This window comes from Paroedura picta, chromosome 4 (genome assembly GCF_049243985.1).
Source record: "Paroedura picta isolate Pp20150507F chromosome 4, Ppicta_v3.0, whole genome shotgun sequence".
Taxonomy (NCBI): Eukaryota; Metazoa; Chordata; class Lepidosauria; order Squamata; family Gekkonidae; genus Paroedura; species Paroedura picta.
In genome coordinates, this window is record NC_135372.1 from 143,284,239 (window position 1) to 143,311,399 (window position 27,161).

At 51.7% G+C, this 27,161-nt stretch overlaps 1 protein-coding gene across 1 annotated transcript; it reads right to left on the reverse strand.

Annotated features, from left to right (window-relative positions):
• Positions 1-596: 596 nt before the first annotated feature.
• Positions 597-26,974, reverse strand: NSFL1C (NSFL1 cofactor). Its single transcript, XM_077336007.1, has 9 exons — positions 26,815-26,974; positions 20,664-20,761; positions 11,097-11,171; positions 10,035-10,206; positions 7,834-7,926; positions 6,430-6,539; positions 6,077-6,214; positions 2,515-2,679; positions 597-2,299 (listed from the first exon to the last, which is right to left on the reverse strand). The coding sequence occupies exons 1-9, from the start codon at positions 26,914-26,916 to the stop codon at positions 2,137-2,139; spliced, it is 1,116 nt and encodes a 371-aa protein (XP_077192122.1). The 5' UTR covers positions 26,917-26,974; the 3' UTR covers positions 597-2,136.
• Between the last annotated feature and the right edge of the window lie 187 nt (positions 26,975-27,161).

Here is a 27,161-nt window from a genome sequence, read left to right on the forward strand (position 1 = left end):
CCAACTCTAGGATTCTAGGATTCAATTGGATGAAATTAATTCAAAAGAAATTCCGTCTAAACCTCCGGAAGAAGTTCCTGACAGAGCGGTTTCTCAGTAGAACAGGCTTCCTCGGGAGGTGGTGGGTTCTCACCTTTGGAGATGTTTAAACAGAGGCTGGAGAGCCACCTGACGGGGAGGCTGGTTCTGTGAAGGCTCAAGGGGGTGGCAGGTGACAGTGGGTGTCCTGCATAGTGCAGAGGGGTGGACTAGATGACCCAGGTTGGACTAAATGACTAGGAGCCCTCCCCCCCCCCCCCTTAGTGACCTTCCCGAGGCACTGCAAGCCTCTGGCCCTTACCAGGACATTTGAGGGGGTTTAAGTGTCAGCAGGGGCTTCTGATTTTGTTTCTGGTTTTAGCTGGGGACGTCTCACATCACTGCAGGGGGCAGGGCTGGAGGAAACCTTTCCCCCTCCCGCGGAGTTTACACACTTCTTTCGACGGGGGACCGGAACCCCCCTGGGGGCCACGCTTTCAGGCCCCTCTCATGGATGGCCGTGCGCAGGACAGAAGACAGTTTCGCATCACCTCAGAAAGGGGCAGACGACGCTGGTGTAGGTTTGGATTTTTAATGCTCACACAACTAGTCACAATAATTTACAGCGTTCGCAGTCAATGAGGGGGCGTGGCTCCGCTCAGCCACGAGAAATGCCCGTTTCGGAACTCCCGTGTAGAATAACCCCTGGCCACGAGAGCAGGTGGGTGGGGCTCCAGTCTTCCCTTCCCTGGAACATGGGCTCAGGCACACCCCCACACAGCCCTCCTGGCTCTGCCTCCCTTCAGAGACGCAGGGCCCAAAGGCTGATGTTTGGCCCAGCAGAAGCCGCAGCGGAGGGGTCAGAACAGGCCCGGAGGGAGGGTCGGACGTTACGCTGCGTCTGTTCCAAAAGGAGCAACTGTCTCATGCATTTCTCCCCGAGGCTCTCGTTCCAAGACGGCCGAGAATTGCCGACAGGGGTCGCCAAACTGCGGCTCTCCAGCTGTCCCTGGACTACAATCCCCATGAGCCCCTGCCAGCATGGTCAATTGGCAGAGGCTCGTGGGAACTGTGGTCCACGGATAGCTAGGGAGCCACAGTCCGGCCACCCTGGGGACGGTCACATCTCGTCAGCGTCTTCTAAAACTGCTCCCCCCCCCCTGAGGTTAGACGGACAAGGGATGTATTGCATTACGGGAGGAAAAGTGGGGGAGCGAGGGGGGGGCGCTACAAGACAGCCCATGAACTCTTTCCTTAAAAAAAGAAAACCGAGTAACTTTGATCCAAACTGGTACCGCAAGTCTCCAGTTGTGCTGAGCCTTGCACACCGCAACTCTCCCACACCAAACCTGACCTTGCACGCCCTCCCCAGTCTGTTCTTAAGGCGCACATGTGCAGTGCCTAAAGGAGGAGGAAGTGGAACAGCACCTGCACATGGTGCTGCGGAGTAGCCCTTCCCCCGACACCTAACGGTGGCTTTCCAGAATAAAGGAACTTAAGCCAGGAAAACCCTGGCTTTCGCTAGCAAGGGTGGAGAGGAAGGGGTAAGGTATAAAGTCCAGGTCCTTGCGGGTAGCCAAGGGGCCGGGGAGAAAACCGAGACCTTCGAGATGCCCCGGTTTCCGGCTGAACCTGTGCAGGACCCCCAGACGTGAGTTTGTTGGCAACTGAGAAGACAGGCCCCTTCTTTTATTGAATACACTGAAGGGGACGATTTCGTGGCTACCGCAGAGGGGGGAAAGGAGGGGTGGACCCACACCCTCTGCCGCCCCCCCTTCCCTCCCCCCAGGGTGCCAAGCTGCTCTGTAAGTTATCCAGTGCGGGTGTGGGGGGGACGCTATGGGAGGCAGCTGCTCCGGTCAAAAGTCTGTGTTTGGTTTTTAATTCTTTTTCTTAAGTCCATCAATGAGCAAAGAGAGAGAGAGAGAGAGAGAGAGAAGGAAAAAGAGAGAGAGAGAGAGAGAGAGAGAGAGAGAGAGAAAGAGAGAGAGAAACGCAACTAAGGAATCCAACCCAAGGGTGCCCGGAACCCAGCCCTGAGACGCAACCCGGGGCGGCGTGAATGGGGTGGGGGTGGGGGTCGTAGGAGGCGGGTGTGCGGCTGGCCGGCGGGCTCCGTTATATTAACCGCTGGACGATGACGGCGTTGAGGAGGTTGGCTTCCTTCAGGGTCTGATCCTCGTCGGACAGCTCTTTGTTCGGGAAGGTGGTCATGAGGACGAAGCCCGTGGCGGCCATCGCGGGCCGGGCGTCCACGATGAAGAGCCGGATGTCGCGGATCCTGCCCGGGACCGAAAACGAAAAGGGAGAGGGAATTGAAGGTGCTGATGTGTTGGGAGCTGTCCAGAGCACTCAGGCAAGGGTGGCCTAGGAATCTGATAAATAGAAGAAAGAATCCGGGTGCCGCCACCCAAAAGGCCCTGCTGGCCACCCCCTAAAAGCATTCGGATGCACCCAGGTTTCCCCACAATCCAGGCCCCCCTTGAACTTTCGTACCGGTGACTGTGGTTGAACTTCTGGACGAGCCGCCCGCCGTCGGCCAGCCGGATCTGGATGTTGGTGGTGGGCTCTGACTCGTCGATGAAGATTGAGGAGCTGGCCTTCGCCTCATTCTCTGCCTGCTGCGCCGGAGAGCCCGAGCCCATCAACTGGGGAGCGGTGCTGAGGAAAAGGGCAAAGAAGAAGAAGAGTTGGTTTTTATACCCTGCTTTTCACTGCCTAAAGGAGTCCCCAAGTGGCATCCAATCACCTTCCCTTCCTCTCCCCACAACCGACACCCTGTGAGGGAGGGGAGGCCGAGAGAGCTCTGACAGCTCTGTGAGAAAAGAATGGACTGTGACTAGCCTACGGCAGGTGAGCCTACTAGCCTGTGAGGCAGGTGGGGCTGAGAGAGCTCTGACAGGACTGCTTGGTCAGAACAGCGACTAGCAGGACTGTGACTAGCTCAAAGTCATCCAGCTGGCTGCATGTGGAGGAGCAGGGAATCAAACCCGGCTTGCCTCATTAGAAGTTGCTGCTCTTAACCACGACATCAATGGAGACACTCCTTGCTCCCCTCTCAAGCAAGACAATGGATTGGGTCCTACTGACCCAACCTGCAGGCACCTTAGGAATTCTGACGGAGCGCGGTAGGCACCAGCCCCTCCCGTGGGAGGCGGAGCCAGCCACAAAATGGCTGCTGCAGGGAAGATCCTTGAGCATGATGCACCTGAACAGCCAACTGAATCTCCAGCAGCCAATCGGACTTCCGGGCCAAAAACCTGGTCCCACCTACATTCTAAAATCCTTGGCGAGAACCAAAAACCAGGGTGGGCTGGTGCCACGGTGTCCACGGGCACCCTGTTGGGGACCCCTGCACCAGACATCGCAACACCAAGAGCTCCCCACTGACCAAAGGGCCCCAAGTCTCAGCCCGGAGCCTCCCGTTTGGCTTTCGTATGTAACGTTTTGAATGATTATTCAATCCCAAGGCAGAGGGATGGGAAGGAAAGGATGGAGAAGGGCGGAGTTGGGTGGCAGGGACTCATGGGAATTGTAGCCCATGGACATCTGGAGGGCCGCACTTTGACTACCCCTGAGTTAAATAAATAAGCAAATAAATAAATAGGAATGCTTTCACGCAGGGAAGAACTGTAAGTTTTTAAGCTACCATTTGCCCTTTTCACACTGCATTATGAACGTGGCATTGAGACGTGGGATGGGCCTTCTGCCAGTGCGTGTGCATCTCATATGGAGCAGTGATGGTCACACGGAAACAGAGTCCGGGGAATCAGACATTTCCCTGGGGCCTCCATTGGAATTCTCTATTTGAACTGAGGAAGGTTTTTCCAAAAAGGTTTTCAACACAACCTACAAACAATTTCCTCTTCATAATAAACTAGTAATCAAGCCCGCTGCAGCTAAATGCAGCGGGCGCTAGACCACGGAGCCCCCGGCATTCGCGCAGAGCGCAGCTGCCGGGGCTCCGTTTGTCAGGGGGTTGATGCTGCGAGAGGCGCTCCGCGCGGCTGCCGAGGGTTCTCTTTGCGGGAGGGCTGAAGCGGCGAGAGGCGCTTCGTGCCTCTCGCCGCGTCAGCCCGCCGGGCAGGGAGCCCCCGGCAGCCGCGCGGCTGCTGGGGGCCCCCTTGCCGACGGCATGACGCGTCGGAGGCGCGAAGCGCTTCCCGACGCGTCAGGCCGCCCTCAAGGAAGCAACTGCGAGCTGCACTGCGCACGGCTCGCAATTGCTTCCTTCAACAGGCTAGGAATCGGACGGGCCAATCGGCAGGCGCTTTACACCTGCCAATTGGCCCAGCCGATGGTCTGTCAGGAGGAAGGGGCCATTCAGGCCCTTTCCTCATCACGGACAAAGCCCTCCGCCTGAGGGCTTAGCAAATTATTTAGTCCGCGGCATGTTAAGGATACTTCATTGACAAAGAATACGTAAACATCTTTTTTGTTAGAATTGGAAGGGTCCACAGAGGCTATCTAGTCCCACCCCTTGCTCAAGACAGGCTCAGCCTCAAGCACCCAGGAGAAAGATCTGCCCAGCCGCTGCTTGAAGACGGCCAGTGAGGGGGAGCTCCCCACCTCCTCAGGCAGCCCCTTCCACTGCTGAACTAGACTCCTAGAATCCTAGAGTGGGAAGGGGCCATAGAGGCCATCTAGTCCCACCCCCTGCTCAGGGCAGGATCAGCCTCAAGCATCCAGGAGAAGGATCTGTCCAGCCACTGCTTGAAGACAGCCAGTGAGGGGGAGCTCCCCACCTCCTGAGGCAGCCCCTCCCACTGCTGAACTAGACTTCTGGAATCCTAGAGTGGGAAGGGGCCATGGAGGCCATCTAGTCCACCCCCTGCTCAGTGCAGGGTCAGCCTCCAGCATCCAGGAGAAGGATCTGTCCAGCCACTGCTTGAAGACAGCCAGTGAGGGGGAGCTCCCCACCTCCTGAGGCAGCCCCTCCCACTGCTGAACTAGACTTCTGGAATCCTAGAGTGGGAAGGGGCCATGGAGGCCATCTAGTCCCACCCCCTGCTCAGGGCAGGATCAGCCTCAAGCATCCAGGAGAAGGATCTGTCCAGCCACTGCTTGAAGACAGCCAGTGAGGGGGAGCTCCCCACCTCCTGAGGCAGCCCCTCCCACTGCTGAACTAGACTTCTGGAATCCTAGAGTGGGAAGGGGCCTTGAAGGCCATCTAGTCCCACCCCCTGCTCAGTGCAGGATCAGCCTCCAGCATCCAGGAGAAGGATCTGTCCAGCCACTGCTTGAAGACAGCCAGTGAGGGGGAGCTCCCCACCTCCTGAGGCAGCCCCTCCCACTGCTGAACTAGACTTCTGGAATCCTAGAGTGGGAAGGGGCCATGGAGGCCATCTAGTCCACCCCCTGCTCAGTGCAGGGTCAGCCTCCAGCATCCAGGAGAAGGATCTGTCCAGCCACTGCTTGAAGACAGCCAGTGAGGGGGAGCTCCCCACCTCCTGAGGCAGCCCCTCCCACTGCTGAACTAGACTTCTGGAATCCTAGAGTGGGAAGGGGCCATGGAGGCCATCTAGTCCCACCCCCTGCTCAGGGCAGGATCAGCCTCAAGCATCCAGGAGAAGGATCTGTCCAGCCACTGCTTGAAGACAGCCAGTGAGGGGGAGCTCCCCACCTCCTTAGGCAGCCCCTTCCACTGATGAACTAGACTCCTAGAATCCTAGAGTGGGAAGGGGCCTTGAAGGCCATCTAGTCCCACCCCCTGCTCAGTGCAGGATCAGCCTCAAGCACCCAGGATGAATCCATACTCAGCACCTGCTTAAAAGTACCAGTGAAGGAACATTTTTTTCCTGACATCTAGCCAATATTGTTCTACACAAAATTTAAAAAAATCCTGCAGGCCCTCTCCTCTGCTGCCAACAGGAGCTTCTCCCCACCCTCCTCCAAGTGACAACCTTTCACATACTTCAAGCCCTCTTTACACAGTATAATGTCTCCTTCCTCTGAGCGAAGGCCATTTGCCCCTCTTTGGAACAATCAGGCCTACATTCCCGCTTCCTTCTTTGCTCCACGGCACCAGCAGAGATTCGGATGCCAGCCGGCTGCTCACCTGCCCAACTTCTGCCCTTCTCCAGTGAAAGCCCTGAAGGAACCTTTGGGTTTCACAAAATCCTCATCGCGGTGGTCCTCCAGGTCCAGGTTCACCTGCCCGCCACGGGCTAACCGACGAAGCTCCGCAGGGACCTCCCTAGGGAAAGGAGAAGGGTCAGACTCTTGAGAGATGGCTCGGCCTGGGGCAGGGCCTTCTTTGGCACGGATCCTCCCCAAGGGCACACCGCACGGATCCCCAACCCTGTGGAGCTGGTGGGCACCTCCGGGGATGCCTGGCACAGAGAATCACAGCCTTGGCCCCATGCACTCCCAGCTTCTCCCTGCCTCCCCCCCCCCCCAATGCGCCATTACCCTCTGCGGATTGACTCCAAGAACTGGGAATTGGCCGGATCCTGGTAGCTCCGCAGCTCTCCGCCGTCCAGGCTAAAGCCGCTTTTCCACAGTTTCAGGACGACGTGTACCTGCAGAAGACCGAGAGCAGAAACATTTCGATGGTCAGCAGATTTTCCCTGCTGCGAAGACACCACTGAGCTACTTGAAAGAAAGAGCGCGTGGCTAGTACAGGAGCCTGGACAACCGCTCTCCGCTCCTCTCCCCAAATGCTAGAACTCCAGGGGGGCCCATGAAGCTGATGGGCAGTAGGTCCAGGATAGACAAAAGGTAATACTACTTTACACAGGCAGTGATGCAGCTGTGGCATTCGCTGCCGGAGGATGGAGGGCTGGCCCCTGGAGGAAACTGCTTTAAAAGGAGAAGAGAGGGGAAATCTATCAATGCCTATGAGCCGTGATGACTAAGGATCCCAGAGCCAGGAGGCAACATTAGAGGAAGCCTCTCTGCTCTGTTGTTGGCCCTCCAGAGGAACTGGCTGGCCCCTGGGTGAGACGGGAGGCTGGACTAGAGGGACCCTACCTGGCCTGACCCAGCAGGGCTCCTCTGATGTTCTCCTGTACCTCATGGGGCAGCAGGAGCAGGAAGAAGAAGAAGAAGAGTTGGTTCTTATATGCTGCTTTTCTCTACCTGAAGGAGGCTAAAAGCGGCTTCCAGTCGCCTTCCCTTTCCTCTCCCCACAACAGACCCCCTGTAAGGTGGGTGAGGCTGAGAGAGCCCTGAGATTACTGAAGAAGAAGAAGAGTTGGTTCTTATAAGGCGCTTTTCTCTACCCGAAGGAGGCTCAAAGCGGCTTACAGTCGCCTTCCCTTTCCTCTCCCCACAACAGACACCCTGTGAGGTGGGTGAGGCTGAGAGAGCCCTGAGATTCCTGCCCGGTCAGAACAGTTTTATCAGTGCCGTGGTGAGCCCAAGGTCACCCAGCTGGTTGCATGTGGGGGAGCGCAGAATCGAACCCGGCATGCAAGATTAGAAGTCCGCACTCCTAACCACGACACCAAACTGGCTCTCCACCTCCTGAGGCAGGTGCTCTCCTGCTGCCCGTAGCACTACAAATCAAGGTGCAAAGTGACCCAGAATATTTGCGAAAGCTGCAGAGAGAAGCTTTCTGCGATGGCCTCGGGTCAGCCAGCCTGCACAGAGCTTCCCTGTCCCCTTTCTTTTCTGGGGTCGTCCGCAAGGGGCAGCGGCCCTGAAGCAAGCAGCAGGAGTCTGCATCAGCCTCAATGACACAAGATGTTTAAATGCATGCAGCAACGTGGAGATGGGGTCCCCTTGGAAAAGCATCTTCAAACGACACAATGCGGTAGCCAGAAACGGGGGGAGGGGGAAGGGAGCCATCAAGCAAAGGTGTCAAATGCTCACGTCCTGGGCTGCGTTGTGCCTCATCTCTCCGGCCACGTAGGCAGACTCCTCCTCTGGAGCGGCTCCCAGCCGGTACCCTCCGCCTGCAAAGGGCTGCAAGAGAGCAAGGGACGAGGACTGTTAGAAAGGCCTATTGGGGGAGTCATAACTGCTCCCCTGCCTGCTTCCAGCAACCCCAAGGGACAGGAGCCCAGCTGAAACTGCCTCTAAGATTAAGAGATCCCCCCCCCCGCCCCTGCTTATCCTACTGCTCCGGAGATCTCACATGAAGACTGGCAGCCACTCTCCAGGGTCTCAGACTGAGGTCTTTCTCATCACCTACTGCAGGGGTGGCTAAACTGTGGCTCTTTATATGCAGGCTGGCAGAGGCTCATGGGAGTTGTAGTCCATGGACTTCTGGAGAGCCAGTTTGGCCACCCCTATTTCCTTGTCCTTGTAAGTGGAGATGCCAGGGACTGAACCTGGGAGTTTCTGCATGCCCAGCAGAGGCTCTTCCCTTGAGCCACAGTCCCTCCCAAAGAGCAAAAGAGAAACACAGGAAGCTGCCTTCTGCTGAATCAGACCCTTAGCCCATCTGCCTTTAGATCTACACACTTTGTTCACAAACACCCGGCCTCATCCCCCTGGTCAAACCAAGAAAGTTTAATTCCGAGGATAAGCTTTCATGTGGATGCACATTTCTTCAGAGACACCGAAACAGACTTCATCAAGCTGAACTACAAGCTATCATAACACTCAGGACAATGGAACCTCCGGGGCTTAACAGAGATATAGGGTTCTTATCTCACTACTCATCCTGAGTCACTCAGTTTTCACAGCTGTTTGTTAACTCTTTTATCATCTGCATGCTACTTGGCTGCTATTCACTGGTTTTACCAGATGCTTTAATCCAATCTTAGCTAAGCTAAATCACTCATTTATGCATCTTGACTCCAATTAGCCATCCCTACTACTTATATGTAATGTTTGAAGAAGAAGAGTTCTTATATGCCTCTTTTCCTTACCCGAAGGAGGCTCAAAGCGGCTTACAGTTGCCTTCCCTTCCTCTCCCCACAACAGACACCCTGTGAGGTGGGTGAGGCTGAGAGAGCCCTGATATCACTGCTCGGTCAGAACAGTTTTATCAGTGCCGTGGCGAGCCCAAGGTCACCCAGCTGGCTGCATGTGGGGGAGTGCAGAATCGAACCCGTCATGCCAGATTAGAAGTCCGCACTCCTAACCACTACACCAAACTGGCCAGACTTTGGCGAAGTCTGATTCGAAGTATCTGAAGAAATGTGCTTGCACATGGGAGTGTATACCAAGAATTAAACTATCCTGGTCTTCAAGGTGCTGCTGGACTCAAATGTTGCCCGAGTGCTTCAGACCAACATGACGACCCACCTGATTTGGCTTTATTTGTGGCCTCTAGCTTAGGGTTAACTGGGTTCCGTCGGCTGTTTTGTTTTGCAGGGGCTGGATCACAATGCAATTTTTAAAGAACAACCATGTTTACATTTTTAGTAACTATACACTGCCTTGGACCCCATTCGTGGGGAGATGCCCTATAAATCAATATTAAGTAGAAGCCAGGCCGCTGGACGTATGAAACCGCCTTCTATGGAATGAGAACCTTGGTCCACCCAAGTCAGTATTGCCTACTCTGGCAGGAAGCTGCTCTCCAGGGTTTCCGCCAGAAAGGCTCCTTCCCACCACCTGCTGCCGGGTCCCTTTTAGCTGGAGATGTCAGGGATAGAACTTGGGGCCTTGTGCATGCCACACTTGTTCAAAAGGAAACACTGCTTTCTAGAGAGTAATGAAAATGTGGGATTCACTGCCAGAGGATGTAGCGATGGCCACAGGACTGAACTGCTTTAAAAGAGGACTAGAGAAATTCACAGAGGATATGCCTGTCGGTGGCTACTAGCCATGGTGACTGAGGGGAACCTCCACATACAGAGGCAGTCAAGCTTGGAATCCCAGAGCCAGGAGGCCAAATCAGGGGGAAGGCCTTGGCCTCCCTGCCCTGTCATTGGCCCTCAAGAGGAGCTGGTTAGTTGCTTTATGAGACAGAATGCTGGGTCGGAAGGACTATTGGCCTGATTCTGCAGGGGTCTTCTACGACTGCCCTCTGGGCCTCTCCTCTGCTGTGACAGAGCCATGAAGGAGAAACCGATGTCGCTGGGGGTGGGAGGGATCTGTCGGGGCCCCCCCATGCTTACTTTGGGCCTGCTGCCACTGCTCTCCCCAGGGCTCTTAGCCGCCCGGTCGACAGCCACTGCTCCGTGCTCTTTGGCCCCACGGAACAAATCTTCCACCACTTCGTTGGGACTCTTCTTCCGCGGGGGGCCGACAATCTGCTGCCCGCTGCGCTCGGAGCCTCCAGCGTAAAACCTGCACGGAAGAGAACAGACCCCCCTGTAAGTCGACCTTTCCAAACCACCACGAAACACATGCCCTGGCTGGGGGCCTGTTGTGCCCACGCGTGGCTGACTTCAAGCCCTGCGTGAGCTCCCAAATGCTTCATGACGGCACTCGTAGAACTTAAAACTTGGAATTACGCAAATGGGGTCAAGGATAAATTACTTGACTGCAAGGATCCTGCTCGAATCTCCCGTACTGCAGCATGGGATTTTATGGGATTTTATTGTTCTTATGAATTTCTGTAAACCGCCGCGAGACATTTGAGAGCAGCGGTGTATAAATATAAAAATAAATAAATAAAACCACCCCCTGCTGGTTTCTTTTCATGCCCTCAAGTTTGAATATTCTGAGACGGGGAGAAAAAAGTGATTTGGGCCAACTCTCTCCACCCCATGCAAATTTTATACACCGTTATCATGTCCCCTCTTATGCCCCTTTTCTAAAGGACAAAGTCCCAGAATCTTCAGCCTAGGGGGAGGAGGGGGGGTGCTTGGATTCCGCGAAACCCTTTGACCTCTCTTCCCCGCCCCTCCCTCTTCAAAGCACCGTGCACACCCGGTCCAGCTGACGTCAGTACGGGAAGACAACAGGCCGCGGCTGACGGGAGCAAGACAGCAGCTGCTTACTATGCAGCTTCTAGAATGAACGTGATTTGGACAATGGCAGAGAAGGTCACGCTCCACCCTGGCAGCTGCTTCCACAGAGGGCCCCACCCTTAACGCAGGCGTTTCTATAGCGCCAGCAGCAGGCAAACATTCCTGAGCCGGATTCCAGAGGGGCTCTGGCCAACGACGGAGGCCTCTCGGCCCAACTCCTGGTCTTGGAGGAGAGAAATAAGAGGCGTTCAGGTGGCCTCTGACCTTTGCCCTTCCTCCTCCTCCTCCTCTTCCTCCTGAGCATGGACGAGGTCTCGGAATGATGTCACCCGGTGGTCACTGCAGGGGAGAGAGAGAAAAAGGAAAACGGTTCAGTGATCCAGCTCTCCTGAAGTGTGCCTTTTCTCCCTCCAGCCGGGGTCAAATGCCTGATCCTTCATGAATCTCTCTGCCACACAATACTGAAGTGCGGGTCAGTCCGGAGCAACAAGGAACTGGTTGTTGTGGGTTTTCTGGGCTGCGTGGCCGTGGTCTGGCCGTTTTAGGCCCTGATGTTTTGCCAGTGACTGGTAGCTGGCGTCTTCAAAGGTAGTACAAGGATAGGATAGGTTCAAGTGGGCCGCCATGTTGGTCTGAAGGAGCACAACAAAAAATAGAGTCCCATAGCACCTTAAAGACGAACCAAGATTTATTCAAGGTGGGAGCATCTGAGTGCATGCACAGAGTGCACCTTCAAGACCAACCAAGATTTATTCAAGGTGGGAGCTTTCGAGTGCATGCACAGAGTGCACCTTAAAGACGAACCAAGATTTATTCAAGGTGGGAGCATCTGAGTGCATGCACAGAGTGCACCTTTAAGACCAACCAAGATTTATTCAAGGTGGGAGCATCTGAGTGCATGCACAGAGTGCACCTTTAAGACCAACCAAGATTTATTCAAGGTGGGAGCTTCCGAGTGCATGCACAGAGTGCACCTTAAAGACGAACCAAGATTTATTCAAGGTGGGAGCTTTCGAGTGCATGCACAGAGTGCACCTTAAAGACGAACCAAGATTTATTCAAGGTGGGAGCATCTGAGTGCATGCACAGAGTGCACCTTAAAGACGAACCAAGATTTATTCAAGGTGGGAGCTTTTGAGTGCATGCACAGAATGCACCTTAAAGACGAACCAAGAATTAATCAAGGTGGGAGCTTTTGAGTGCATGCACAGAGTGCACCTTTAAGACCAACCAAGATTTATTGAAGGTGGGAGCTTTCGAGTGCATGCACAGAGTGCACCTTTAAGCCCAACCAAGATTTATTCAAGGTGGGAGCTTTCGAGTGCATGCACAGAGTGCACCTTTAAGACCAACCAAGATTTATTCAAGGTGGGAGCATCTGAGTGCATGCACAGAGTGCACCTTTAAGACCAACCAAGATTTATTCAAGGTGGGAGCATCTGAGTGCATGCACAGAGTGCACCTTTAAGACCAACCAAGATTTATTCAAGGTGGGAGCTTCCGAGTGCATGCACAGAGTGCACCTTTAAGACCAACCAAGATTTATTCAAGGTGGGAGCTTCCGAGTGCATGCACAGAGTGCACCTTAAAGACGAACCAAGATTTATTCAAGGTGGGAGCATCTGAGTGCATGCACAGAGTGCACCTTAAAGACGAACCAAGATTTATTCAAGGTGGGAGCTTTTGAGTGCATGCACAGAATGCACCTTAAAGACGAACCAAGAATTATTCAAGGTGGGAGCTTTTGAGTGCATGCACAGAGTGCACCTTTAAGACCAACCAAGATTTATTGAAGGTGGGAGCTTTCGAGTGCATGCACAGAGTGCACCTTTAAGCCCAACCAAGATTTATTCAAGGTGGGAGCTTTCAAGTGCATGCACAGAGTGCACCTTTAAGACCAACCAAGATTTATTCAAGGTGGGAGCTTTCGAGTGCATGCACAGAGTGCACCTTTAAGACCAACCAAGATTTATTCAAGGTGGGAGCTTTCGAGTGCATGCACAGAGTGCACCTTTAAGCCCAACCAAGATTTATTCAAGGTGGGAGCTTTCGAGTGCATGCACAGAGTGCACCTTTAAGCCCAACCAAGATTTATTCAAGGTGGGAGCTTTCGAGTGCATGCACAGAGTGCACCTTCAAGACCAACCAAGATTTATTCAAGGTGGGAGCTTTCGAGTGCATGCACAGAGTGCACCTTTAAGCCCAACCAAGATTTATTCAAGGTGGGAGCTTCCGAGTGCATGCACAGAGTGCACCTTTAAGACCAACCAAGATTTATTGAAGGTGGGAGCTTTCGAGTGCATGCACAGAGTGCACCTTTAAGACCAACCAAGATTTATTGAAGGTGGGAGCTTTCGAGTGCATGCACAGAGTGCACCTTTAAGACCAACCAAGATTTATTCAAGGTGGGAGCTTTCGAGTGCATGCACAGAGTGCACCTTCAAGACCAACCAAGATTTATTCAAGGTGGGAGCTTTCGAGTGCATGCACAGAGTGCACCTTCAAGACCAACCAAGATTTATTCAAGGTGGGAGCTTTCGAGTGCATGCACAGAGTGCACCTTTAAGACCAACCAAGATTTATTGAAGGTGGGAGCTTTCGAGTGCATGCACAGAGTGCACCTTTAAGACCAACCAAGATTTATTGAAGGTGGGAGCTTCCGAGTGCATGCACAGAGTGCACCTTTAAGACCAACCAAGATTTATTCAAGGTGGGAGCTTTCGAGTGCATGCACAGAGTGCACCTTTAAGACCAACCAAGATTTATTGAAGGTGGGAGCTTTCGAGTGCATGCACAGAGTGCACCTTTAAGCCCAACCAAGATTTATTCAAGGTGGGAGCTTTCGAGTGCATGCACAGAGTGCACCTTTAAGACCAACCAAGATTTATTCAAGGTGGGAGCTTTCGAGTGCATGCACAGAGTGCACCTTTAAGACCAACCAAGATTTATTCAAGGTGGGAGCTTTCGAGTGCATGCACAGAGTGCACCTTCAAGACCAACCAAGATTTATTCAAGGTGGGAGCTTTCGAGTGCATGCACAGAGTGCACCTTTAAGCCCAACCAAGATTTATTCAAGGTGGGAGCTTCCGAGTGCATGCACAGAGTGCACCTTCAAGACCAACCAAGATTTATTGAAGGTGGGAGCTTTCGAGTGCATGCACAGAGTGCACCTTTAAGCCCAACCAAGATTTATTCAAGGTGGGAGCTTTCGAGTGCATGCACAGAGTGCACCTTTAAGACCAACCAAGATTTATTCAAGGTGGGAGCTTTCGAGTGCATGCACAGAGTGCACCTTTAAGACCAACCAAGATTTATTCAAGGTGGGAGCTTTCGAGTGCATGCACAGAGTGCACCTTCAAGACCAACCAAGATTTATTCAAGGTGGGAGCTTTCGAGTGCATGCACAGAGTGCACCTTTAAGCCCAACCAAGATTTATTCAAGGTGGGAGCTTTCGAGTGCATGCACAGAGTGCACCTTTAAGACCAACCAAGATTTATTGAAGGTGGGAGCTTTCGAGTGCATGCACAGAGTGCACCTTCAAGACCAACCAAGATTTATTCAAGGTGGGAGCTTTCGAGTGCATGCACAGAGTGCACCTCTAAGACCAACCAAGATTTATTGAAGGTGGGAGCTTTCGAGTACACGCACAGAGTGCACCTTAAAGACCAACCAAGATTTATTCAAGGTGGGAGCTTTCGAGTGCATGCACAGAGTGCACCTTTAAGACCAACCAAGATTTATTCAAGGTGGGAGCTTTCGAGTGCATGCACAGAGTGCACCTTCAAGACCAACCAAGATTTATTGAAGGTGGGAGCTTTCGAGTGCATGCACAGAGTGCACCTTTAAGACCAACCAAGATTTATTCAAGGTGGGAGCTTTCGAGTGCATGCACAGAGTGCACCTTTAAGACCAACCAAGATTTATTCAAGGTGGGAGCTTTCGAGTGCATGCACAGAGTGCACCTTTAAGACCAACCAAGATTTATTCAAGGTGGGAGCTTTCGAGTGCATGCACAGAGTGCACCTTCAAGACCAACCAAGATTTATTCAAGGTGGGAGCTTTCGAGTGCATGCACAGAGTGCACCTTTAAGACCAACCAAGATTTATTGAAGGTGGGAGCTTTCGAGTGCATGCACAGAGTGCACCTTTAAGACCAACCAAGATTTATTCAAGGTGGGAGCTTTCGAGTGCATGCACAGAGTGCACCTTCAAGACCAACCAAGATTTATTCAAGGTGGGAGCTTTCGAGTGCATGCACAGAGTGCACCTTTAAGCCCAACCAAGATTTATTCAAGGTGGGAGCTTTCGAGTGCATGCACAGAGTGCACCTTTAAGACCAACCAAGATTTATTCAAGGTGGGAGCTTTCGAGTGCATGCACAGAGTGCACCTTTAAGACCAACCAAGATTTATTCAAGGTGGGAGCTTTCGAGTGCATGCACAGAGTGCACCTTCAAGACCAACCAAGATTTATTCAAGGTGGGAGCTTTCGAGTGCATGCACAGAGTGCACCTTTAAGACCAACCAAGATTTATTGAAGGTGGGAGCTTTTGAGTGCATGCACAGAGTGCACCTTTAAGACCAACCAAGATTTATTCAAGGTGGGAGCTTTCGAGTGCATGCACAGAGTGCACCTTTAAGACCAACCAAGATTTATTGAAGGTGGGAGCTTTCGAGTGCATGCACAGAGTGCACCTTCAAGACCAACCAAGATTTATTCAAGGTGGGAGCTTTCGAGTGCATGCACAGAGTGCACCTCTAAGACCAACCAAGATTTATTGAAGGTGGGAGCTTTCGAGTACACGCACAGAGTGCACCTTAAAGACCAACCAAGATTTATTCAAGGTGGGAGCTTTCGAGTGCATGCACAGAGTGCACCTTTAAGACCAACCAAGATTTATTCAAGGTGGGAGCTTTCGAGTGCATGCACAGAGTGCACCTTTAAGACCAACCAAGATTTATTCAAGGTGGGAGCTTTCGAGTGCATGCACAGAGTGCACCTTCAAGACCAACCAAGATTTATTCAAGGTGGGAGCTTTCGAGTGCATGCACAGAGTGCACCTTTAAGACCAACCAAGATTTATTGAAGGTGGGAGCTTTCGAGTGCATGCACAGAGTGCACCTTTAAGACCAACCAAGATTTATTCAAGGTGGGAGCTTTCGAGTGCATGCACAGAGTGCACCTTCAAGACCAACCAAGATTTATTCAAGGTGGGAGCTTTCGAGTGCATGCACAGAGTGCACCTTTAAGCCCAACCAAGATTTATTCAAGGTGGGAGCTTTCGAGTGCATGCACAGAGTGCACCTTTAAGACCAACCAAGATTTATTCAAGGTGGGAGCTTTCGAGTGCATGCACAGAGTGCACCTTTAAGACCAACCAAGATTTATTCAAGGTGGGAGCTTTCGAGTGCATGCACAGAGTGCACCTTCAAGACCAACCAAGATTTATTCAAGGTGGGAGCTTTCGAGTGCATGCACAGAGTGCACCTTTAAGACCAACCAAGATTTATTGAAGGTGGGAGCTTTTGAGTGCATGCACAGAGTGCACCTTTAAGACCAACCAAGATTTATTCAAGGTGGGAGCTTTCGAGTGCATGCACAGAGTGCACCTTTAAGACCAACCAAGATTTATTGAAGGTGGGAGCTTTCGAGTGCATGCACAGAGTGCACCTTCAAGACCAACCAAGATTTATTCAAGGTGGGAGCTTTCGAGTGCATACACAGAGTGCACCTCTAAGACCAACCAAGATTTATTGAAGGTGGGAGCTTTCGAGTACACGCACAGAGTGCACCTTAAAGACCAACCAAGATTTATTCAAGGTGGGAGCTTTCGAGTGCATGCACAGAGTGCACCTTTAAGACCAACCAAGATTTATTCAAGGTGGGAGCTTTCGAGTGCATGCACAGAGTGCACCTTAAAGACCAACCAAGATTTATTCAAGGTGGGAGCTTTCGAGTGCATGCACAGAGTGCACCTTTAAGACCAACCAAGATTTATTCAAGGTGGGAGCTTTCGAGTGCATGCACAGAGTGCACCTTCAAGACCAACCAAGATTTATTGAAGGTGGGAGCTTTCGAGTACACGCACAGAGTGCACCTTAAAGACCAACCAAGATTTATTCAAGGTGGGAGCTTTCGAGTGCATACACAGAGTGCACCTTCAAGACCAACCAAGATTTATTCAAGGTGGGAGCTTTCGAGTGCATGCACAGAGTGCACCTTCAAGACCAACCAAGATTTATTCAAGGTGGGAGCTTTCGAGTGCATGCACAGAGTGCACCTTTAAGCCCAACCAAGATTTATTCAAGGTGGGAGCTTTCGAGTGCATGCACAGAGTGCACCTTCAAGACCAACCAAGATTTATTCAAGGTGGGAGCTTTCGAGTGCATGCACAGAGTGCACCTTTAAGACCAACCAAGATTTATTCAAGGTGGGAGCTTTCGAGTGCATGCACAGAGTGCACCTTTAAGACCAACCAAGATTTATTCAAGGTGGGAGCTTTCGAGTGCATGCACAGAGTGCACCTTTAAGACCAACCAAGATTTATTCAAGGTGGGAGCTTTCGAGTGCATGCACAGAGTGCACCTTTAAGACCAACCAAGATTTATTCAAGGTGGGAGCATCTGAGTGCATGCACAGAGTGCACCTTAAAGACCAACCAAGATTTATTCAAGGTGGGAGCTTTCGAGTGCATGCACAGAGTGCACCTTTAAGACCAACCAAGATTTATTCAAGGTGGGAGCTTTCGAGTGCATGCACAGAGTGCACCTTCAAGACCAACCAAGATTTATTCAAGGTGGGAGCTTTCGAGTGCATGCACAGAGTGCACCTTAAAGACGAACCAAGATTTATTCAAGGTGGGAGCATCAGAGTGCATGCACAGAATGCACCTTAAAGACGAACCAAGAATTATTCAAGGTGGGAGCTTTCGAGTGCATGCACAGAGTGCACCTTAAAGACGAACCAAGATTTATTCAAGGTGGGAGCTTCCGAGTGCATGCACAGAGTGCACCTTCAAGACCAACCAAGATTTATTGAAGGTGGGAGCTTTCGAGTGCATGCACAGAGTGCACCTTTAAGACCAACCAAGATTTATTGAAGGCGGGAGCTTTCGAGTGCATGCACAGAGTGCACCTTTAAGACCAACCAAGAATTATTCAAGGTGGGAGGATCTGAGTGCATGCAGAGAGTGCACCTTAAAGACCGACCAAGATTTATTCAAGGTGGGAGCTTTTGAGTGCATGCACAAAGTGCACGTGCTTGAAAGCTCATCCCTTGAATAAATCTTGGTTGTCTTAAAGGTGCTATTGGACTCTATTTTTATAAGGACAGAAGGGTGGGACCCAGTGAAATCTACAGAAAAATAAGCAGATTGGGAGACTCTGAGACACCAATATGATCACACAAGAGCTCTGAATCTAGCATAGCAAATAGACACACAAGGAATCTGCGATCTTCAACACACAATTTCTTCAAAAAGAGGTATCTAATGATTCCCAACACGTTTCGCTAAACAAGGGATTTCAAAAATTGGATGTGTATTAGTCTACAACCAAGAATATTTTAGCCAGCGAACAAAGGGTTATGAGTACAGTTCCAACAGCAGCTACACAAAGCTTGCAGGTGTTGTAACTTAACACATATCAGAGTTTGGAATCCCCATTTAGCAAAATGTGTTGGGAATCATTACATACGTCTTTTACTACAATATGATACAAAACTTTTAATGGCATCCAAGATATAAAACAGCATACAAAATTAATGTGATGACACAGGTCTATCTAAAAAACAATAAAAATTGCAGATGACCAGGGAACAGCAGGTACAAAAGTCTCAAAACCAGAATCCTTTACTACTTTAGCCTGTGGGCCATAACTACAGATAAACATTTGGATACCAATTCAACGGTCTCCAAGCATTTATCAGCTAGCATCAAATAGAGAGACGTTGCATCTGCAACGTTAGGGGAAGGTAAAAGCGGGAAAATCAGATCATTACATTGACTGTTATACTTCTTTTAAAGAAATTTGTGTTTTGAAGACTGAAGATTAATCATTTGTCTACTTGCATGTTATCATAGAAGCGTCCCGGTGTCTCCTGATTTGCTTAATCTTAAAAGGTAGGACACGGCAAGGAGAGATTCTTTGGCATGGAGAAGTTACCATCTTGCCCTCTGGCATGGAGAGATTCCCATCTTGCCGTGTCCTGAAGATGCCAGCCACAGTTACAAGGGAAATGTCAGGGACTACAACTACCAGACCTCAGCTCCTAGCTTGGAAAACCCACAACAGCCAACTGACTCTGGCAGTGAAAACCTTTGGCAATTCATCAACTAAGAATTGACAGGACAACACAACACTTAAGGTGTTGCAGCTATCAGGGGCAGCAGAAGCACACTGTGCATGTGTTGGATTTGGGCAGGGAGGGAAAACACCAAACGCCCAGCACCAATGCACACGAGACTATACCATGAAAACAGTGATGAAAAAACCAACCTGGGTAAAAGGCACCAGAATCACACTCAGTGGGAAAACCACAAGGTATGTTCAATGGAACACGCAAACCGGCACGAGTGTCAAACAATTTCTACTATCAGGAAATCTTAGAAACGGTTTGGAACTTACACGAGTTTGCACGTGCTGCTGGACGTCTTTTGTGATTTACGCATTTAGTGAAATTCTGCTGCCTTTTACCCAGACTTGGTTTCTGCGTCATTTAGCTTTTGGCTGTGTACCACGAGAACAACACAACGGATCGGCTCAAAAGGGACACCCGGGGGACCATTAAAAATAGGATCCCGACCAGCCGGTGTGGAACCGCCCTATGCATCAGGTACGTCAGCCAGGAAGTGGCCCACGCTTAGGACCACCAACAAAAAGACTGTGAACAGAGGGAGTCAAGAACACCTGTAGGACCCGGCAGGCAGATGGCCAAGGCACCCGGGGCCCAACTGGAAGGCCTGTGACCAGCTTCACAACCAGCCTCTCTCTGCTCCAACGACCTCCTTTTCCTCTCCCCTTTCTGTGATTCCAGTTATTGAACAAACCTCTGAAATGAGTTCCCTTCCCAGAAGCATCAAAAGAAGAGGGCTCTGATTCACAAAAGTGCATGCTAGAATAAACCTTTCTATTATTATCATTTATATTTATTTGTGCATGTGCAAGCGAGCTACTTCGCACGCCCCACAGCTCAGGGGCACGCGTACGGGCAGCTGCCCCCCGTTTGCTCTGGCGCCCACCCCCTCCCCCCTCGGAGGCATTCCCCCCCCTTTGGCCACCGCCTCCGCGCCCGAGGCAGGCAGGGGCGAACCCTTTGCAGCAGCGGCGGGAGCCAAGCTGACAGCGGCCTCTTCGGCGAGGCGTCGGCTTCCGGGAGGCCTCGAGCCTGCTGCGGGGAGGGGGCATGCACGGGTGGTAGCAGCCCCCCTCTGGAAGCTGGCGTTTTTTTCAGGGCCGGTGTGAATTCGCTGAAAGCCAGGCAGAAAAACAGCGAATGGCGGAGGAGGCAGGGTTAGGACACGGCACAGAGAGGGGCCGCCAGCTGCCGCTAGAATAAATCTTAAGAAGCCACCACATCTCTGCTTTATTTTACTACTTAAAAATCTCCTGTAGAGCCAGCCTGAGTGAGAGCTCCCAAGGATGCAAGCGGGTGTTTCTGCACGAGACTCTTCTGGCTTACCCTCCCTTCCCAAAAGACTAGAAAGGTGGGAACTGTAATTCCGAGAAGGGTGTCAAGCAGGGACTTCGGGCAGAGCCTTTTGCCGTTCCAATGGCAGCCGTGTCCTGGCCTGAAGTTCAGGGGCCTCCAAAGGCAAGCCGGGGGAGCCTCACCTGGGTGCAGTGCCTCTGGTAACGGAGCTGGGCGTCGGCTGCGGGAGGGTAATGATGTCCTCATCACCGCCATCTTCGTAGAAACTGGCCAGGGCAATCTGGAAGGAGGGATTCACGGCAGAGTTTAAGAAACAGCCACAGGCTATGGAGATGGGTCAAGGCGGCAGGAGCCCTCTGATAGCCCATGACAGCTGACAATGACCACAAACACACGAGAAGCTTGCCTTATAGGGAGTCAGACCCCTGGCCCCTCAAGGTTAGTATGGCCTGCTTATACTTGGTCCACGAGCAAGATAATTCATACTGGAGCATTCCCCATTCCCATGTATGGGAGTGAATGTTGGGACAATTAAGAAAGATCAAGGGAAGAAAGTGGATTCATTTGAAACGTGCTGTTGAGAGGAGAATTTTACAGATACCAACAAAAAGACAAATCAGTGAGCTCTGGACCAAATCGAGCCTGAGGTCTCCCTAGAAGCCAATTTATTTATTATTTATTAATTAAATGTACAGGCTGCCGCTCCTGGTCCAGCCAATTCACGGCGGCTGACAAGAAATATAAAACACAATGTTAAAAATCACAATCGTAATTCAATAAGAAAACCAACACATACACCCCCACACACACACATCTATTCCCCCCCCTCCCCGTCTGCCATTTTTCCAGGTAGGATGAAAACCACTGGAGCATTTGGAGGGGCTCAAGATCTTCCTAAAATGACTCAACTGAGGCTGTCGTACTTTGGTCACATGATGACGAAACTCTGATCCCATCATGTCTCTGGAGCTAAGCAGGGCTAGCACCTGCAAGGGCGACCTGCAAGGAAGACCAGGGCTATGATTCAGGGGCAAGCAATGTATGTCTGCTGGGGGGGGGGGGAGGGTGTACAGATTATAGAGAGGTTGTTGGACCTCCAGAAGAACTGGCTGGCCCCTGTGAGAGACGGGAGGCTGGACTAGATGGATCCTCACTAGTCTGACCCAGCAGGGCTCTTCTGAGGGTCCTTATCAAGGGAAGGCCTTGGTCTCTCTGCCCACACACTCTGCCTCTCTGCCCACACAGGGGCCAGCCAGTTCCTCTGAAGGAACTGGTTGGCCCCTGTGTGGGACAGGAGGCTGGACTGGATGGACCCTCCCTGTTTTGACCCAGCAGGGCTCTTCGGATGTTCCTCTAAAGACCTTGGCTACTATGCCTGGCTGGACCTCCAGAGGCTGTGAGAAAAGATGCTGGACTAGAAGGGCCACTGGTCCAATCTGGCATTAGCCCAGCAAGGTTTCATGCTGGTGCTGCCCTTTTGTAACAAATGTGGACTTGTCATTTTATAAGGGCCTAACAAACTAGAGGGCGTCACCCCAAGGGTCAGACATGACTCGGTGCTTGCACAGGGGATACCTTTACCTTTAACAAACTAGAATCACCAACATGTAGTGCATAACTTTCATGCTGTAAGCCTAGTATTTGCTACTGGATTCACACATAAGCACTCTGGCGGGTATTCCTCCCTTGAAAGTGGGGCTAATGGAGATCTCTACGATGCATTCTGAGGACCTAAAGCCCACACTAAAGGGAATAATTAGCTTCATCACTTAAGTCAGGGATAGTCAAACTGCGGCCCTCCAGATGTCCATGGACTACAATTCCCAGGAGCCCCTGCCAGCGAATGCTGGCAGGGGCCCCTGGGAATTGTAGTCCATGGACATCTGGAGGGCCGCAGTTTGACTATCCCTGACTTAAGTATTCAGAAGAAAAGTTGGCCTTTATACCCACTTTTCACTGCCCGAAGGAGTCTCAAAGTGGCTTACAACCGCCTTCCCTTCCTCTCCATGGAACAGACACCCTGTAAGGCAGTTGTAGTCAACCTGTGGTCCTCCAGATGTTCATGGACTACAATTTCATGAGCCCCTGCCAAACAACGCTGGCAGGGGCTGATGGGAATTGTAGTCCATGGACATCTGGAGGACCACAGGCTGACTACCCCTGCTGTAAGCTATTTGGGGCTGAGTGAGCTCTGAGAGAACTGCTCTGACAAGCTCTAACAGAACTGTGACTAGCCCAAGGTCACCCAGCTGGCTGTTTGGGGAGGAGGAGTGGCAAATCAAACCCAGATCTTTAGGATTAGAGGCCACCACTCTTAACCACAACACCGTGCCTGGCTCTCTTTGGCACATAATATCCCTTATGCTGCATGTTAAAAAGGAATGACACATGAAAAAGCTCTACAGTAACAGAAAGAAACCAGAGCCCCTTTCAAGGACACAAGCAAAACGCATCTCAGAGAAATAATCAATTCCTCTTGTCGCAAATGATCAGCCATCTATATCACTCAGGAAAGGAAACCCACCAGGAAACTCAGTAGTCAAGCAGTCTTGGGACACACAGATGAACAAGATAACTTTAGAGGGCAGTCATGGGAGTCTACAGTAGAACAGTTAGATTTGTGTGCAGTACACCTCAGAGAGACCAACTGAGAGACTAATTGAGGGTTTGGGGTGTTAGCTTTTGAGAGTCAAATCTTCCTTTGTCAGATACACGTCAGAAAGGAGATTTTAGAGTCCTTATAGCCAGTATGAGAGCCAGGGAGGAGTAGTGGTTAAAAATGGCAGACTCTAATCTAGAGAACCGAGTTAGAGTCTCCTCTTTTCCTCTACATGCAGCCAGCTGAGAGACCTTGGGCTAGTCACAGTTCTCTTAGGATTGTTCTTACAGAGCAGTTCCCTCAGAGCTCTCTCAACCCTTCCTACTTCAGAAGGCGTCTGTTGTGGGGAGAGAGAGGGAAAGGCATTTGGGGAGTCATGAAAAGCAGGGTACTCTCCTCTTCAATTCTAGAGGTAGGGGGAGGAGATGGGGGAGTTCTCAGCCATGTTGTTGGGTTGTTGGTCTATTGTATTGGCATTTTTCTGTCCATTTTAATAGGGTTTTAATGGGGGGCGTTAACTGGTCATCTGTAACTCGCCACGAGGCTGCTTGGGAGTGGTGGGTAACTAAATAATAATATTATAATAATCAGAAGGTGTGGGGGGGGTGTGGCAAAGAAAAGTCCTCTTTAATCTGCTGGACTGCAGCATGGAACAAACGCATCGGAACAGAAAAGCTGCATTTGTAGTGCATTACGCTTCTGCATCCTGATTTCCTTCTTTCTATGCCCTTCCCACCTTCAGGCTGAGGTGCAAACCCTTGAGGACCTGCATTCCTACCTGTGCCTGATAAAGGGAACTTTGGCTCTTGAAAGCTCCCACCCTGAAAATCTTGATCTGCCAGGTGCTCCTGGATTTGAATCGATGTGGGCAAGGACAGCTTTTAGTTAGGCGAGAAAGGTTTGCGGATATCTGCAGAATCTGTACAGTGTGTAACCACCGTCACATGAAACGCAGAACATCTGTACAAGGTCTACATTTCTCCCCCCAAAAACAGAGGCATATGCACCTGACTTGGCGCCTCCCTTCGCCCGGGGCAGCTGCATCATGGAACTGCCCAATCTTCCCGGAAGTGGAGGCGCTTGCTTCAGAAACCAGTTCTTCCTGAGACACAAGTCTTCCAGACTTCAACAGCCCAGAGCCCTCTCTCTGACTGGGGCCAGCGCGACTGGAGGGTTATGCGAGAAAAGCCCAGAATGATTTGATCCGTGTTACAGAGCTGGAAGGGGACATCCAAGCCACTGAGACCAGCCTTGTTCTCAACACTGGGAGCTCATAATTTAGACAACCAGCACGGCATAGTGATTAGAACAGGGGTAGTCAACCTGTGGTCCTCCAGATGTTCGTGGACTACAATTCCCATGAGCCCCTGCTGGCAGGGGCTCATGGGAATTGTAGTCCATGAACATCTGGAGGACCACAGGTTGACTACCCCTGGATTAGAATATCAGGTTAGGGATCTGGGAGACTCAGGTGCAGACCCCAGCTCTGCCACACAAAATCAACGGGTCCCTTTGTGCCAGTCACAGTTAAATACAGCATGGTGTAATGTGATGGCAGAGGCTCATGGGTATTGTAGTCCACGGACATCTGAAAAACCACAGTTTGGCTTCCCCCTGGTGAAGGACCAGGATTTCGGAGACCCAGGTTCGATTCCCCATTCTGCCACGGAAGCTTGCTCTCAGAGTCAGGTTGAGAAACAGGTAGAGAGGTGCCACTCCGAAAGCTCTCCATAATATTTCTACTGTCCTTTGTCATGTGAATTTACAAAGCTGCCATAATAAATCAGACCATTCCTCTATCCTGGTTAGATTCAGGCAGGTAACTGGATTGCTTTGAAGCAACAGAACCAAATTTTAGTCCAGGGGCACCTTTAAGCCCACCAAAGTTTAATTCTGGGCGTGCACATAAAAGTTTCTACCCAACACTGAGCTTTGTTGGTCTTAAAGGTGCCCCTGGACTCCAACTCGCTTCTTTCCTGGCTAATCTTGTTTGATAAGTAATCACTTTCCAGGATCTGAGGTGGAGGTCTGTGACACGACCTACTGCTACAGGTTCCTTAAGTGGAAATGCTGACAACCGAACTTGGGCCTTTGTGCAGTCAAAGCATCTATTCCACGACACAGCCCTGTCCCTGTCAAAAGGAGCTCAGTGTCCGTACTCTCTAGGATTCCACAAGCCATAAAAAACACGACAGTTCGTCCTCCAGCCACAAATGTTGTTAGTCCTTAATGGACTCGGACTCTGCACTTTTCTGCTGCTACAGAGAGACTCACACAGCTATCTGCCTGGATCTACGTGAAGCAGTGAGCCGTGGCTCACAAAAGCTCATCCTACAGCTGCACATTTTGTTAGTCTTCAAGGCGCTCCTGGACTCTCGCTCCTTCCTGTTGCTACCGACTATCACGGCTACCCATCTACATTGTTCTTCAACGAATTTAGGAGGGATTCTCGAAAACTCCTTCCCTGGCATAAATTTTGTTAAGGTCTTCAGGGAGCTCCTGGATTCTCGCTCTTTTCTACAGCAGCAGAGTGGGAGAGGCCTGGAAGTCACGGAACGGAACGGGATAATAGCTCACCGCAATCATTACTGTAGTTTCTACCTGCTTTCACCACATTACCTTCACCCTGTCATCCATCTTTTTTATTGTTCATAGCATCCCTCGAATTAGAGAGATCCTCATTCTCTAAACCTATCCCATTGTTCACTGGCACCTGATTGCTTTAGATCCTGCAAACCACCTTGAATCTCAGAGAGAAAGCCAAGCCACAAATGCAGTACAAAACGCCTGTGTGGAAGGCTGCCAGGCCCCCCAACACACAACACATTAAGTTCCATAAAAACTAGATGCGCAAGGTATGGGTGTAGGACAGGGATTCCCAACCAGGGTTCTGTGAGAGCTCATCAGGGATTATGTGGCCTTTCCCAGAAGTTTAGCTTCAGTGCCAACATGGTGTAGTGTTTAAGAGTAGCAGCTTCTAATCTGGTGAGCCGGGTTTGATTCCCCACTCCTCCCCATGCAGCCAGCTGGGGGACCTTGGGCTCATCCCAGTGCTGATAGTGCTGTTCTCAAGATAGCTCTCTCAGTCCAGCCCAACTCCCAGGGTGTCTGTCGTGGGGACAGGAAGGGAAGGAGATTGTCAGCCGCTTTGAGACGCCTTTGGGTAGAGAAAAGCGGGGTATAAAACCAACCCTTCTTCTTGTTCTTCCCCTTGATGCACGACAAGCCTAGTCTCTTTTACCACAACGGAGAGACGGTACATGACCGATTGACGGCTTGGCTGGCTGGTTCCTGCATCTTACTTTTGCACCCCTTTGCCAAAGGGGCTTGTCACCACTTCTGGGGGGCCCTTGAAGCCCGGAAAATACTCCAGGGCAGGGGTAGTCAAACTGCGGCCCTCCAGATGTCCATGGACTACAATTCCCATGAGCCCCTGCCAGCTACCGCTGGCAGGGGCTCCTGGGAATTGTGGTCCATGGACATCTGGAGGGCCGCAGTTTGACCACCCCTGCTCCAAGGCTGGCGAAGGGATGTTTCCAGGGAAGGGCCGGAAATTTGGGGCCATGCACGAGGGGAGTGGGGCCTCCCGCCCTCCCCTGGAGGTTGGCGAGCGCAGAGGCGGCGCAGGGGGCGGGGCCTGGGGGTCTCTCGGCCGCCCTTCTTGGCAGGGGGGGGCCTGGGCCCTAAGGGGGGGGTCTCCGCCCGCCCCCTCCTCCCCCCCTCCGCGGGGCTACCTGCAGGTCTCCGCCCGCCGACTCCAGGAAGAAGCGCGCCCGCTCCTCCTCGACCCCGGTGACGGCCACGAACTCCCGCAGCGCCTCCTCCCGATCCGCCATCTTGCCCGGTGCCGCCGCCAAACCGCTCCGCCCGCGCCGCGGCTTCCCGCTTCCGGTTTCGGGGCCGGAAGAGGAGGCGCGGCGGCTTCGGCCGGCCTCCGGGCGCCACGGCTAAAGCGCTCCGGCGGGGAACAAATGCCCGGACAGCGCCCCCTGCAGGCTGGGCGGAAGAACCAAGGGAGGCAAAGGGAATTTGAGGAGTTTAAGACCAACGAAGGTTTAGTCAAGGCCTGAGCTTTCGCGTG